Source organism: Cyclopterus lumpus, chromosome 24 (assembly GCF_009769545.1).
Source record: "Cyclopterus lumpus isolate fCycLum1 chromosome 24, fCycLum1.pri, whole genome shotgun sequence".
NCBI classification, from domain to species: Eukaryota; Metazoa; Chordata; class Actinopteri; order Perciformes; family Cyclopteridae; genus Cyclopterus; species Cyclopterus lumpus.
In genome coordinates, this window is record NC_046989.1 from 394,431 (window position 1) to 410,412 (window position 15,982).

Sequence of the window (15,982 nt, forward strand, 5' to 3'; positions counted from 1 at the left end):
GTTATTGTTGAAGAACCATCACTCAGATGAAACACCTGGAACCTGCAAGATGAAGACCAGATGGACCTGATTAAGGATTCTGATCAGTTCCAGAAACAGAAGCATGGATTATAGAGACAAATTATTTTATTATAAAACTTTGTCAGGTCTATAAAATCTGACTGTATGATTGCCATCAGATGGTTTATTTAACCTGTAAACAGAGAGCTCAAAGAGATCACAGATCACAGATCAGATCAGAAATCACAGATCACAGATCAGATCAGAAATCACAGATCATAGATCAGCTGATCATCACAAATATAGCTTTTCAAACCTTCAGGTTTTGGTTTTCATGACCTGTAACGCTGAAGTGATGAAACTATGACGTCACCTGACGCTGCGAGCTGATTGGTTTAAAGTGGAGGAGAAAGTAAAACCTCACCTGAATAATGATCTCCTTACTGCTTGATGATCAGATGTGTTTCTCTGAGAGAAGAAGAAACACGGAGCTGATCGCCTCTCCTTCGCTGTACCGCCCAGTTTCCGTAGCAACCACACTGATTGGCGTTCTTCTTCACAGGAATTGCTTCTTTAATATATATATATATATATATATATACACACTGCTCTCTGATATTAGAACCTCAGCAGCTTTTGTTTCTATAGCGATGGGTAAAAATACATCGATCTGTCCCTAAGCAACAGCAGATGGACCAATCAGGTCGTCCCACAGGTGAGGCACCTTTCCACATGCAGTTTGTGTTTCTTATTAAACTATGAATGTGTATCTTTCAATCAGACGTGAGGAATACACTATGATTGTTAATCTGTGTTTTATTATTATTGATTATTTTATTAATAGATCACCGAGATCAGCTCAACTGGGAACACACACACACACAAACCCAAATATTCATTAATAAAATAATTCATTCATTAAGACATTATTCGTTCATTAATGAAGTAATTATTTATTCATTAATTTAATCATTTATTCAGTAATGTATTCATTTATTTGTCCATTTATAAATTCATCAACTCATTCATTTAATCATTAATTAATGTGTTAAGTGTGCATTCATGAAATCACTAATTCATTAATGTATTAATTGAATCATTCATTTATTTATTCTTACATTCATTCACTCACAGACAGACAGACAGACAGACAGACAGACAGACAGACAGACAGACAGACATGCAGAGAGACAGACGGTCACTAAGCTCTGTGTCAACAGTCTCATCTGATTGGTGGAAAAAACACTTTATTGATTATGTACAAAACAAAACTTCCTTGATGTATTTTACAGAGATTCACCAATCAATAATCAATGACATCTCAACTCCTGATCAATGAACACTGGTCATGTGACTCCATTTCCACGTTAAAGGGCCAGAACACAGTTCCACTGGGAACCCTTTAAAAATAAAGTCATCTGTTTTGGAGAAATAAGAGAACCATAGTTCTCCATCGTCATGTGACCTCTGAGGTTTACTAATAATAATAATGAAATACCGATGAATGATATATATATATATATTTAGATATATATATATTACTACATTATTTTCTATACATACAGATTGTCATGAATCTTAATTTGATGGAAACGACTCAACGAGCATCAAAGCATAGGAAGGCACTGCTGCGTCCTTTCACAATGAAAGTCCTTCTGGGTCTGAAGACACACTGAAGTTATCTTCACAATAAAGGAGCATTTGAACACATCGTTTCATCTCAGAGGCGTTCACTGTCCGCTGGTGAGTGTGGAAGATCAGGATTCTACAAACCGATGAGGTGAGAATGATTAATCCTTATTGATCCGTCTGATCAATAACAATGTCTTCAGTTCGTCTTCGTAGAAAAACAGAAATATTCACATGACTTGTTTTCTTTAAAAAACGGTTGTATAAATAGTTGCCGATTGATTTCCTGTCGATTGACCGATCGATTCTGAAGTCGATAAGGTCAAACACGCCAATGTTCCGGCCCACGATCACGTGACCGATTCCCACAAACACACCTGCGCAGGTACCAGCCCGGCGGCCCGGCGGACCGATGACATCACTCCACCGGCTCGCCGTCCCCGCTCTCCTGGGAGACCTCAGAGTCCAGCGAGTAGCAGGAGCTGCCGTTGTCCTGCACGTCCCCGTTGACCTCCTCAGAGAGCGCAGCGGGGGCGGCACCGGACGAGGCTCCGCCCCCCAGCTCGGCGGCGCCCTCGCAGAAGTGGGCGGAGGCCTGGAAGAGCTGGCTGCAGAGGCGGTTGTAGCGGTGGTAGCGGGCCGGCTTGCCGGTGTGGGTGTACATGTGCTCCTGCAGCTGGCTCTTGTGGGAGAAGCGCAGGCTGCAGACGGCGCAGGCGATCTTACGTTTACGGGAGTGCAGGACACCTCCCCCGTCGCCGCCCCCCCTGCTCCGCCTCAGCTCGGCGGCCAGCTGGTTGGCGAGCGCCTGGCTCTGTCTCAGCGCCTCCTCCAGACACCCCGCATCCAGCGGCTCCTGGGCCGTCGCCGGACCCTCCTCCATGCCGGCGGCGTCCAGCCCCTCCATCAGCCGGGCAGGGTCGAGGGTGTGGCCGACCAGGTGCTCCCTTAGGTCCTCGGGGGACGAGCAGCGCTCGCCACAGCGGGGACATAGCAGGACCAGGGCCCGGTCTTTGAACAGGAGACTCTGACTGGGGCTGCTACCCTGACACAATGACCCCCCCCCAGGCACCTCCTCCCCCTCGCCGTCCTCCTCCTCCACCCGCTCCTGCTTGATGCGAGTGGAAATGTCTGAGTCGTCTCCGGACGCCACGGAGCAGTTGTTGAGTAGAGCCGAGGCCTTGCGGTCTGGCGGGATCCCCTCCAGTCCGACCGCGAGGGCCAGCTGGGAGTGGGACCGCCCCCCTCGGCCAGAGGAACATCCATCCTCGGGGTCCCCGCAGGATACCGCGGTGGTCTTCGGGACTCCGGCTGCCTCCTTTTTGGCCAGCTGGGAGGAGATCTGGATGCCGTACAGATTGGACATGCGGACCAGGTCTGCGGCGGCGTCGGTGGCGTCGGCGGCGTCGGCTGCGCCCTCGCCGGGTTTCCGGCACAGCTGGTACGCGTGAAGGAACTTGATGCCGTCCTGGAGTCGGCTCTGGTCCACCGGTTGTTTGGGACACATGCCGGTGTACATGATGTGCAGCAGGTAGCTGAAGACGTCTGGCTGGATGTCTGTGGGCTGGATCTTTATACACTCACTGAGGACACAGGGCATAGGACACAAGGACAAGGAGTCAGCTAAGGATCCATGAGACGCACCTCGTCTACAGAGACCCTCCCCGCCCTGGTCTACAGAGACCCTCCCTGACCTGGTCGACAGCCACAGAGACCCTCCCGACCTGGTCTACAGCAACAGAGATCCTCCCCGACCTGGTCTATAGAGACCCTCCCTGACCTGGTCGACAGCCACAGAGACCCTCCCCGACCTGATCTACAGAGACCCTCCCTGACCTGGTCGACAGAGACCCTCCCCGACCTGGTCGACAGAGACCCTCCCCGACCTGGTCGACAGCCACAGAGACCCTCCCGACCTGGTCTACAGCAACAGAGATCCTCCCCGACCTGGTCTATAGAGACCCTCCCTGACCTGGTCGACAGCCACAGAGACCCTCCCCGACCTGATCTACAGAGACCCTCCTGACCTGTTCTACAGCAACAGAGACCCTCCCCGACCTGGACTACAGCCACAGAGACCCTCCCGACCTGGTCTACAGCAACAGAGACCCTCCCCGACCTGGACTACAGCTACAGAGACCCTCCCGACCTGGTCTACAGCAACAGAGATCCTCCCCGACCTGGTCTATAGAGACCCTCCCCGACCTGGTCGACAGCCACAGAGACCCTCCCCGACCTGGACTACAGCCACAGAGACCCTCCCGACCTGGTCTACAGCAACAGAGACCCTCCCCGACCTGGTCTACAGAGACCCTCCCGACCTGTTCTACAGCCACAGAGACCCTCCCCGACCTGGACTACAGCCACAGAGACCCTCCCGACCTGGTCTACAGCAACAGAGATCCTCCCCGACCTGGACTACAGCCACAGAGACCCTCCCGACCTGGTCTACAGCCACAGAGACCCTCCCCGACCTGGACTACAGCCACAGAGACCCTCCCCGACCTGGACTACAGCTACAGAGACCTTCCCCGACCTGGTCTACAGCCACAGAGACCCTCCCCGACCTGGACTACAGCCAGAGAGACCCTCCCGACCTGGTCTACCGCAACAGAGATCCTCCCCGACCTGGTCTATAGTTACAGAGACCCTCCTGACCTGGTCTATAGTTACAGAGACCCTCCCGACCTGGTCTATAGTTACAGAGACCCTCCTGACCTGGTCTACAGCTACAGAGACCCTCCCGACCTGGTCTATAGTTACAGAGACCCTCCCGACCTGGTCTACAGCTACAGAGACCCTCCCGACCTGGTCTACAGCTACAGAGACCCTCCCGACCTGGTCTACAGAGACCTGGTCTGGTGGATGAAGATCATCTTGAAGTAGTTGGAGAAGGCGGCCAGCACGGCGCGGTGAGCTTTGAAGTAGACGTTGCCGATGGCGACGGTGCAGTCGCACAGGAAGCCGAACTCTCTCTGAACGTTGAGCTGCTGCAGCAGGAAGAGGCTGTGAGACGACACCTCCATGACCCACTGCAACACACACACACACACACACACACACACACACACACACACACACAGAGAGTTCAACCACAAGAGAACCCAGAAGAAGTGAATGAATTGAAGCTGCAGATTGTTCATCTTTAGTTGCCATCGCAACGGTATCGTGACAGCTCTCCCAATGGCTGTTTGGTAGTGAAATGCACCCTGGGAGTTGTAGTTGACTCCAGCTTTCAAGATCAAGATAAAATGAATCAGTTGTTGCAGCAGCACATTAATGATCAGACATATGAGATATGATATGTAGATATAATATTACGTCATGTAGAGTAAAACATCAAATATTAAAACTGTGTAGATATTGTAATATTGTATCTAGAAATTATATGTTCACACACCTCTTGTAGTTTTTTTACTTTTTAAAACAGAAGTATATAAATGTAAATGTATTATTATAATATTATGTATTAAATATATTATTTAGCAGCTCGCATATTGTCTTTCAGGAATAATAATAATCAACATAATACTAAATAATATGAATAATAATCAACATAATAAATAATATTATTCATGATAATACATGAATAATAACTGTGACAGTAGGTCACCATGTTCGTGACTTCAGTGTGACCACCTGCCCTCTGACCTCAGTGAAGGTCACCGAACACACACACACACACACACACACACACACACCGGAAACAGGACACCCTTGCGACCAAACAACAATACAGCTCCGCGCGTGCACGTCGTGTCGCGCCCGTCAGGCTGCAGCCTCCTCCATCCTCATCCGTCTCATTCAAATTCGGCAACACGCACGTCCTCACTCCCTTACACACAGCACATGCGCGTGCACACGCCCACCCAGCCCGTACACGCCCTCTGTCTGTCTGTGCCGTGCCCGCGCGTCGTGCCCGGCGGCCGTTAATCGGCCTCTTACCGCAGAAATGTGCAGATTGTCTTCAGGTTCTGGAGCCGATATGTTGGTGCCGATGATCTCGCAGAGAGCCGCGTCACGTCTCGCGAGAGGAAGGGTCAAAGGGGCTGGTCACGTGATCCGCGTGTCACCTGCCGACATGTAGTTGATATTGCAAAAGTAATTTATTGATCATTTTTAAACCGTTAAGATCATTTAAATAATATAATAACAGCTAGTTTCATTTCATGAAGGAAATCAGAGTAACAGGTGTTTAAACACAGCTACCCCAGTGCATGCTGGGAGAAACACCCAAATCAAAACCTACAGAAAATAATATATATCGATTTAAGTATTTGGGTTCTGATTGATGTTATTAGTGATTAATAATAATAATAATAATAATAATAATAATAATATTAATAAACAACTTGTTGAATAAACTTTGTTTATTGATGACAGATCTAATGACGAGTTTTGAGATCTTATAAAACAATAGGTTCGTCCTGCGCAGAATCGATCAACGGCGATCAGCGCGCAATGCATGCTGGGTAGCTTTGTGTCATATTTGATTACGACTTGCTCTGACGTCATGCACACGTTGGCAACGATCTTCCCGCGAGAGCAAGGCGGCCGAATAATTTAGAGCCAGGGGTCGTGGCCCAGTGCATGATGGGAAATGCAGGCTGTTGCCACATCAGAGAGCTGATTGGCTCTTAGATTTACCAACAAACGCCACGTGTTGTGGAAAATTCTTATTTTCTGTGTAGTTGTAATACTTAACGCTCGATTGTTGACTATTAGTCTCATGTTTCATCTTAAGACATATCCTGTGTGGTTGATAATAATAAATCGTATTTACATATATATATATATATATATATATATATATATATATATATATATATATATCAGGTGTGATCAATAACTTCAAGGGAGGAGGGGATTCATTACGATTATTTTGAAGGCCTGCATTTGGACCGGAAGTCTTTTGCTTGACTGTACGGAAGTGCTTTCATTTCTGCAGGAGAAGCGGAAGCAGAAGAAGAAGAAGAAGCAGCAGCAGCAGAAGAAGAAGCTGCAGCTTCGTCTCGTCTGTCCGTCTGAACGCGACTCTTCTCCGGGCAGGAACCCTCCGGACCCCCGGGGACCTCCACGCGAAGCAGCAGCTCCTCCGGTGAGTTGTCGGGTCGCAGGCCGGGCCTCGCAGCCGCCTGGCGGGGTAGACTAAGGAGGAAAAGCTCCCGCGGCCTGGTCCTCGCGGGGCTAGCTGGATGCGGGGGCGGCGGACGGTTATCACATTCATCCGGTCTGGCTTTTCAAACTAAGGCCTGTAGTAAAACAAATAACAAATTATTATTATTACTTATTCAATAAGTGCACATGTACAATTTCATGAATTGCCAATAAGAAACGGTAAATACTTTAAAATAACAACCCAGGGGGGAAACCACAGAGACTAAATACCATTAAATCAACAGGAAATGGAAATAAAGAGGACAGGATATGAACTGTTTGGAACAGATTACAATGACACATTTACTGTCTTATTTGAACAAACTTTAATTTACATGTATTTAATTATTTATTTTATTTTATTTTGTTTTACTATTTTGTTGAGTTGGATCCTTTTATTTTGGAGCTGAATTCAGTAACTTCCGGTGTGGTCGACGCTTGCCGGTGTTAGCAGGATGAGCTAACCACCGTAATCTACATTTTAGCTCCGGAACCAGAACTAGAACATGACCCGTCTTCTTCTTTCTACTAGAACATGACCCATCTTCTTCTTTCTTCTAGAACATCACCCATCTTCTTCTTTCTACTAGAACATCACCCATCTTCTTCTTTCTACTAGAACATGACCCGTCTTCTTCTTTCTACTAGAACATCACCCATCTTCTTCTTTCTACTAGAACATGACCCGTCTTCTTCTTTCTACTAGAACATGACCCGTCTTCTTCTTTCTACTAGAACATGACCCGTCTTCTTCTTTCTTCTAGAACATCACCCATCTTCTTCTTTCTACTAGAACATCACCCATCTTCTTCTTTCTACTAGAACATCACCCGTCTTCTTCTTTCTACTAGAACATCACCCATCTTCTTCTTTCTACTAGAACATGACCCGTCTTCTTCTTTCTTCTAGAACATGACCCGTCTTCTTCTTTCTACTAGAACATCACCCATCTTCTTCTTTCTACTAGAACATCACCCGTCTTCTTCTTTCTACTAGAACATGACCCGTCTTCTTCTTTCTACTAGAACATGACCCGTCTTCTTCTTTCTACTAGAACATGACCCGTCTTCTTCTAGAACATGACCCGTCTTCTTCTTTCTACTAGAACATGACCCGTCTTCTTCTAGAACATGACCCGTCTTCTTCTTTCTACTAGAACATGACCTTTCTTCTAGAACATGACCCGTCTTCTTCTTTCTACTAGAACATGACCCGTCTTCTTCTAGAACATGACCCGTCTTCTTCTTTCTACTAGAACATGACCTTTCTTCTAGAACATGACCCGTCTTCTTCTAGAACATGACCCGTCTTCTTCTTTCTACTAGAACATGACCCGTCTTCTTCTTTCTACTAGAACATCACCCATCTTCTTCTTTCTACTAGAACATCACCCGTCTTCTTCTTTCTACTAGAACATGACCCGTCTTCTTCTTTCTACTAGAACATGACCCGTCTTCTTCTAGAACATGACCCGTCTTCTTCTTTCTACTAGAACATGACCCGTCTTCTTCTAGAACATGACCCGTCTTCTTCTTTCTACTAGAACATGACCTTTCTTCTAGAACATGACCCGTCTTCTTCTAGAACATGACCCGTCTTCTTCTTTCTACTAGAACATGACCCGTCTTCTTCTTTCTACTAGAACATGACCCGTCTTCTTCTTTCTACTAGAACATGACCCGTCTTCTTCTAGAACATGACCCGTCTTCTTCTTTCTACTAGAACATGACCCGTCTTCTTCTAGAACATGACCCGTCTTCTTCTTTCTACTAGAACATGACCTTTCTTCTAGAACATGACCCGTCTTCTTCCTTCTTCTAGAACATGACCCGTCTTCTTCTTTCTACTAGAACATGACCCGTCTTCTTCTTTCTTCTAGAACATGACCCGTCTTCTTCTTTCTACTAGAACATGACCCGTCTTCTTTCTTCTAGAACATGACCCGTCTTCTTCTAGAACATGACCCGTCTTCTTCTAGAACATGACCCGTCTTCTTCTTTCTACTAGAACATGACCCGTCTTCTTCTTTCTACTAGAACATGACCCGTCTTCTTCTTTCTACTAGAACATGATCCGTCTTCTTCTTTCTACTAGAACATCACCCGTCTTCTTCTTTCTACTAGAACATGACCCGTCTTCTTCTTTCTTCTAGAACATCACCCGTCTTCTTCTTTCTACTAGAACATGACCCGTCTTCTTCTTTCTTCTAGAACATCACCCGTCTTCTTCTTTCTACTAGAACATAACCCGTCTTCTTCTAGAACATGACCCGTCTTCTTCTTTCTACTAGAACATGACCCGTCTTCTTCTTTCTTCTAGAACATGACCCGCCTTCTTCCTTCTTCTAGAACATGACCCGTCTTCTTCTTTCTTCTAGAACATGACCCGTCTTCTTCTTTCTTCTAGAACATGACCCGTCTTCTTCCTTCTTCTAGAACATGACCCTTCTTCTAGAACATGACCCGTCTTCTTCTTTCTACTAGAACATGACCCGTCTTCTTCTTTCTACTAGAACATGACCCGTCTTCTTCTTTCTACTAGAACATGACCCGTCTTCTTCTTTCTACTAGAACATGACCCGTCTTCTTCTTTCTACTAGAACATGATCCGTCTTCTTCTTTCTTCTAGAACATCACCCGTCTTCTTCTTTCTACTAGAACATGACCCGTCTTCTTCTAGAACATGACCCGTCTTCTTCTTTCTACTAGAACATGACCCGTCTTCTTCTTTCTACTAGAACATGACCCGTCTTCTTCTTTCTACTAGAACATGACCCGTCTTCTTCCTTCTACTAGAACATGACCCGTCTTCTTTCTTCTAGAACATCACCCGTCTTCTTCTTTCTACTAGAACATGACCCGTCTTCTTCCTTCTACTAGAACATGACCCGTCTTCTTCTTTCTACTAGAACATGACCCGTCTTCTTCTTTCTTCTAGAACATCACCCGTCTTCTTCTTTCTTCTAGAACATGACCCGTCTTCTTCCTTCTACTAGAACATCACCCGTCTTCTTCTTTCTACTAGAACATGACCCGTCTTCTTCTTTCTACTAGAACATCAACCGTCTTCTTCTTTCTACTAGAACATGACCCGTCTTCTTCCTTCTACTAGAACATGACCCGTCTTCTTCTTTCTACTAGAACATCACCCGTCTTCTTCTTTCTACTAGAACATGACCCGTCTTCTTCCTTCTACTAGAACATGACCCGTCTTCTTCCTTCTACTAGAACATCACCCGTCTTCTTCCTTCTTCTAGAACATGACCCGTCTTCTTCTTTCTACTAGAACATGACCCGTCTTCTTCTTTCTTCTAGAACATGACCCGTCTTCTTCTTTCTACTAGAACATGACCCGTCTTCTTCTTTCTACTAGAACATGACCTTTCTTCTAGAACATGACCCGTCTTCTTCCTTCTTCTAGAACATGACCTTTCTTCTAGAACATGACCCGTTTTCTTCTTTCTTCTAGAACATGACCCGTCTTCTTCTAGAACATGACCCGTCTTCTTCTAGAACATGACCCGTCTTCTTCTAGAACATGACCCGTCTTCTTCTAGAACATGACCCGTCTTCTTCTTTCTACTAGAACATGACCCGTCTTCTTCTTTCTTCTAGAACATCACCCGTCTTCTTCCTTCTTCTAGAACATGACCCTTCTTCTAGAACATGATCCGTCTTCTTCTTTCTACTAGAACATGACCCGTCTTCTTCTTTCTACTAGAACATGACCCGTCTTCTTCCTTCTTCTAGAACATGACCCTTCTTCTAGAACATGACCCGTTTTCTTCTTTCTTCTACAACATGACCCGTCTTCTTCTAGAACATGACCCGTCTTCTTCTTTCTACTAGAACATGATCCGTCTTCTTCCTTCTTCTAGAACATGACCCGTCTTCTTCTTTCTACTAGAACATGACCCGTCTTCTTCTTTCTACTAGAACATGATCCGTCTTCTTCTTTCTACTAGAACATGACCCGTCTTCTTCTTTCTACTAGAACATGATCCGTCTTCTTCTTTCTACTAGAACATGATCCGTCTTCTTCTTTCTACTAGAACATGACCCGTCTTCTTCTTTCTTCTAGAACATGACCCGTTTTCTTCTTTCTTCTAGAACATGACCCTTCTTCTTTCTTCTAGAACATGATCCGTCTTCTTCTTTCTACTAGAACATGACCCGTCTTCTTTCTTCTAGAACATGACCCGTCTTCTTCTTTCTACTAGAACATGACCCGTCTTCTTCTTTCTTCTAGAACATCACCCGTCTTCTTCCTTCTTCTAGAACATGACCCGTCTTCTTCTTTCTACTAGAACATGACCCGTCTTCTTCCTTCTTCTAGAACATGACCCGTCTTCTTCTTTCTTCTAGAACATGACCCGTCTTCTTCCTTCTTCTAGAACATGACCCTTCTTCTAGAACATGACCCGTTTTCTTCTTTCTTCTACAACATGACCCGTCTTCTTCTAGAACATGACCCGTCTTCTTCCTTCTTCTAGAACATGACCCGTCTTCTTCTTTCTACTAGAACATGACCCGTCTTCTTCTTTCTACTAGAACATGACCCGTCTTCTTCTTTCTACTAGAACATGACCCGTCTTCTTCTTTCTACTAGAACATGACCCGTCTTCTTCTTTCTTCTAGAACATGATCCGTCTTCTTCTTTCTACTAGAACATGACCCGTCTTCTTCTTTCTACTAGAACATGATCCGTCTTCTTCTTTCTACTAGAACATGACCCGTCTTCTTCTTTCTTCTAGAACATGACCCGTCTTCTTCTTTCTACTAGAACATGATCCGTCTTCTTCTTTCTACTAGAACATGACCCGTCTTCTTCTTTCTTCTAGAACATGACCCGTCTTCTTCTTTCTTCTAGAACATGACCCGTCTTCTTCCTTCTTCTAGAACATGACCCGTCTTCTTCCTTCTTCTAGAACATGATCCGTCTTCTTCTTTCTACTCGAACATTGAGGTCTGATCTCAATGAGTCACAGCCTTCCAAGCTCGTGAAATTATCAGAAACCTCAGAGTGGAATCGGATGCGGCCGTTGACTTTGTGCTTTGTGTCGTTGCAGGCGATGGCGAGGCCGAGCCACAGCGATCATGTCCTCCAGCAGCTCAACAACCAGCGGGAGTGGGGCTTCTTGTGCGATTGCCTCATCGCCATCGGCGACATCTACTTCCGGGCGCACAAAGCCGTCCTGGCGGCCTGCAGCTCTTACTTCAGGATGATGTTCATCAGGGACCAGCAGGGGGCGGGGCGTCTGGACCTCAGCAACATGCAGATCAGCGCCGAGTGCTTCGACCTCATTCTGCAGCTCATGTACCTGGGTCGCATTGTGGTGGGGAGCTACGAGTTCGAGGAGCTCAAGGCCTCCATGGCGTACCTGCAGATGTATTATATCCCCGACTCGTTGGAGGATCTCAGGGACATCAGGAGCTCCAACCTCAACCCGTCCTCTTCGGCCTCCTCGGCCTCCAGTTCTTCCACCTGCCCCGCCGGTGGGAAGATGATGTTTGGAGTCCGCATGTACGAGCAGCAGCGGCCCGCCGCACCAGAAGCGGAGCAGTTAACAAAAGCTGCCAGCAGCGCCGCCGGGCGCCCGGCTGTTCCAGCAACCATCAGCAGACCGGTGGTGGTGGCGGAAGAGGCGGTGACTCATCTGATAGCGGCACCACCGGTGGTGGACGGGCTGGTAGATCAGCCGTGTGACTTGAGAAAGAGACCCAGTGGCAGGAGTTCGGCCCTCAAAGAGCGGCCTCGGTTTGGTCGTACCTACACCTGCGACGACTGCGGCTTTGTCTTCAGCTGCGAGAAACTTTTAATCGAACACATCCTGACCTGCACCAACCGGAAGGCCTTCCACCAGCCGAGAGGCGGCGCCGAAGGCGACAACGACTCCAGCAAAGCCGAGAGCTCCGCCTCCGAGAGCATAGAGGAACACCGGGTCGTCTGCAAAGGCGAGGACGACTGGCCCGAAGCCGAGGCCGACTCTGACCTCGCCATCAGGACGGCAGTAGCTGGGACGGACGACGAGCCCGGGTCGACCCGAAGTACCTCCATCAAGACGGAACCGGAAGAAAGCATAATCCCTGAGGTGGTCCGGGTGGGAGACTGTAGAGCACGGTTCAGTGACGCCACGCATAAAGACCTGCAGAGGGAGAAAACTGGATCAGACCGCAACCCAGAGCCCGGCGTCTCAGGTCTGGATAACTGCAGCGAGCCCTTTGAAGGCCACATGTCCAGCAGTGAAGAGTCGGGGATCCCTGTAAAGCTCCGTAAGGTCAAAGAAGAGAAGCAGGAAGCCGACTGCGCCCCCTGTGAACTGTGTGGCGCTCTGTTGACGGAGGAAGACAAGTCGGCCCACTACCTGTCCAACCACATGGGCCACATATGTGCCTGCGGGAGGTGTGGCCAGGTGCTGATCAAAGGCCGCCAGCTGCAGGAGCATGCGGAGCGCTGTGGCGAATCTGACTCCCACGGGGAGGACGACAACAACTCTCTGCTGGAGGAGACGCAGGGAATGGACGAGGCTCTGCTGGAGGCCTCCGACCTGGCCTGCCCCCACTGCGGCATGCTGTTCCAGAACGAGAGCGCGGCCCTGGAGCACACCTTGTCCTGCCGCGACCAGGAGCTGTTCCGCCCGGCGCTGCTGGAGGAGGGTGGTGAACTGGACCACCGGCGCAAACACTTCTGCGGCATCTGCGGCAAAGGGTTCTACCAGCGCTGCCACCTGCGGGAGCACTACACCGTCCACACAAAGGAGAAGCAGTTCACCTGTCAGACCTGCGGGAAGCAGTTCCTGCGGGAGCGCCAGCTCCGGCTGCACACCGACATGCACAAAGGAATGGCGCGCTACGTATGCCCGGTCTGCGACCAGGGAACCTTCCTCAAACACGACCACGTCCGCCACATGATCTCCCACCTGTCGGCCGGGGAAACCATCTGCCAAGTGTGTTTCCAGATCTTCCCCGGCGGAGAACAGCTGGAGAAACACATGGACGTCCACCTGTACATCTGCGGCGTCTGCGGAGAGAAGTTCCGCCTCCGTAAAGACATGAGGAGCCACTATAACTCCAAGCACACCAAGAGGCTCTAGGAACCCGGTCTGGTACCTGAAGCCATAAATGTGAGAACAAATTAATGCACTTGACCACCAAAAAGACAATCTGCACTTTTAACATATATGCATAACCGGAGCAGCGCGCTGATTGGTCGCCACGACTCAGGTGTGCAGAGCTTTCTACTCCGATCACAAGATGCTTAAAGTCTGAATCTACTAAATGTTGCGGAAACAATCTTGTTAAGATGCAATCAAGTTTAGTCGCCTGTTCACAGCTAACCAGTTAACTATCTGGGCAGGTAACTGGTTAACAGGCTAGTCATTTAACTAACTACCTGGGCAGGTAACTAACTAGATGTTTATTAGTTTTAATATTTATGAAGAAGCTGGGATATTTTCATGTTAGTCACCAAATAGTTATTGATTGATGGAAGTGATCAGTTCTGGATGGTGTTGCTCAGTGTGAACGCACCTTAAACCGGGGACTCTGGGTTAGTGGTCGGCTGTGTGCTCTGTGATTGGTGCCTTGACTGTAACAGTGGTGCATGCTGGGGGATGAATGGTCAAAGCCTAGGTGGTGATGACACCAGAGGGGGGTCAGAACGAAGGGCCTTTTCCTTCAGTTCGATCCGCTCTAAACTCGTCAGTCCTGCGCTGGAGGGGTTCCAGACCGCCACCCAGACCCGGTACAGGAAGGGGTCTCGGTGACAAAATAACCTGGAGACCCGGACTTGGACTGACTTTGCGCTGTTCTGAAGGACGAATGGTGGGTGGTGATACTGATCATTGATCATTGATCCATATTACCAGATACTGATGTCTTTGTTGTTTGATTATAGCAGCTGGTCCACAAGGATCCATAATATTTATTATTATTATTATTATTTCACCATCGTCCCAAAATTCATTTCAACAGTAAACCATCAACAATTATAAATGTTATACTTTTACATAAATAATTTCTTTCTTCATAAAAACACAACTAGTCGTTCTTGGTGTAAAGTTTAATAAAGAGCTTTAGGAAGGAATTCATCTCTAATATCTATTTTATATTCATGTGAAAACATCTGATTCATTCTAGTTCATCACCAACACTACATTTTACTAGGTTACATGAATGCATCATGAGAACGTTATCATTTACCTTCAGCCAGTACTCATGTTCACTGACTGGAGCCTGAACGCATCATGAGAACGTTATCATTTACCTTCAGCCAGTACTCGTGTTCACTGACTGGAGCCTGAACACATCATGAGAACGTTATCGTTTACCTTCAGCCAGTACTCGTGTTCACTGACTGGAGCCTGAACACATCATGAGAACGTTATCATTTACCTTCAGCCAGTACTCATGTTCACTGACTGGAGCCTGAACACATCATGAGAACGTTATCATTTACCTTCAGCCAGTACTCATGTTCACTGAGCAGAGCCTGAACGCATCATGAGAACGTTATCATTTACCTTCAGCCAGTACTCATGTTCACTGAGCAGAGCCTGAACGCATCATGAGAACGTTATCATTTACCTTCAGCCAGTACTCATGTTCACTGAGCGGAGCCTGAACGCATCATGAGAACGTTATCATTTACCTTCAGCCAGTACTCATGTTCACTGAGCGGAGCCTGAACGCACCATGAGAACGTTATCATTTACCTTCAGCCAGTACTCGTGTTCACTGAGCAGAGCCTGAACACATCATGAGAACCTTATCGTTTAACTTCAGCCAGTACTCATGTTCACTGAGCAGAGCCTGAACGCATCATGAAAACGTTATCATTTACCTTCAGCCAGTACTCATGTTCACTGAGCAGAGCCTGAACGCATCATGAGAACGTTATCGTTTACCTTCAGCCAGTACTCATATTCACTGAGCAGAGCCTGAACACATCATGAGAACGTTATCGTTTACCTTCAGCCAGTACTCATGTTCACTGAGCAGAGCCTGAACGCATCATGAGAACGTTATCGTTTACCTTCAGCCAGTACTCATGTTCACTGAGCAGAGCCTGAACGCATCATGAGAACGTTATCGTTTACCTTCAGCCAGTACTCATGTTCACTGAGCGGAGCCTGAACACATCATGAAAACGTTATCGTTTACCTTCAGCCAGTACTCATGTTCACTGAGCAGAGCCT

General features: G+C 47.3%; 2 protein-coding genes across 2 annotated transcripts; one reads left to right on the forward strand and one right to left on the reverse strand.

The window, feature by feature from the left end:
- Positions 1-1,230: 1,230 nt before the first annotated feature.
- Positions 1,231-5,679, reverse strand: zbtb25 (zinc finger and BTB domain containing 25). The gene is made up of 3 exons (XM_034527640.1): positions 5,575-5,679; positions 4,483-4,661; positions 1,231-3,212 (listed from the first exon to the last, which is right to left on the reverse strand). Exons 2-3 carry the CDS (start codon positions 4,653-4,655, stop codon positions 2,048-2,050), a joined length of 1,338 nt encoding a protein of 445 aa, XP_034383531.1. The 5' UTR covers positions 4,656-4,661; positions 5,575-5,679; the 3' UTR covers positions 1,231-2,047.
- An 890-nt stretch (positions 5,680-6,569) lies between these two features.
- zbtb1 (zinc finger and BTB domain containing 1) lies at positions 6,570-14,871 on the forward strand. Its single transcript, XM_034528086.1, has 2 exons — positions 6,570-6,727; positions 11,855-14,871. The coding sequence occupies exon 2, from the start codon at positions 11,858-11,860 to the stop codon at positions 13,877-13,879; it is 2,022 nt and encodes a 673-aa protein (XP_034383977.1). The 5' UTR covers positions 6,570-6,727; positions 11,855-11,857; the 3' UTR covers positions 13,880-14,871.
- Positions 14,872-15,982: the final 1,111 nt, after the last annotated feature.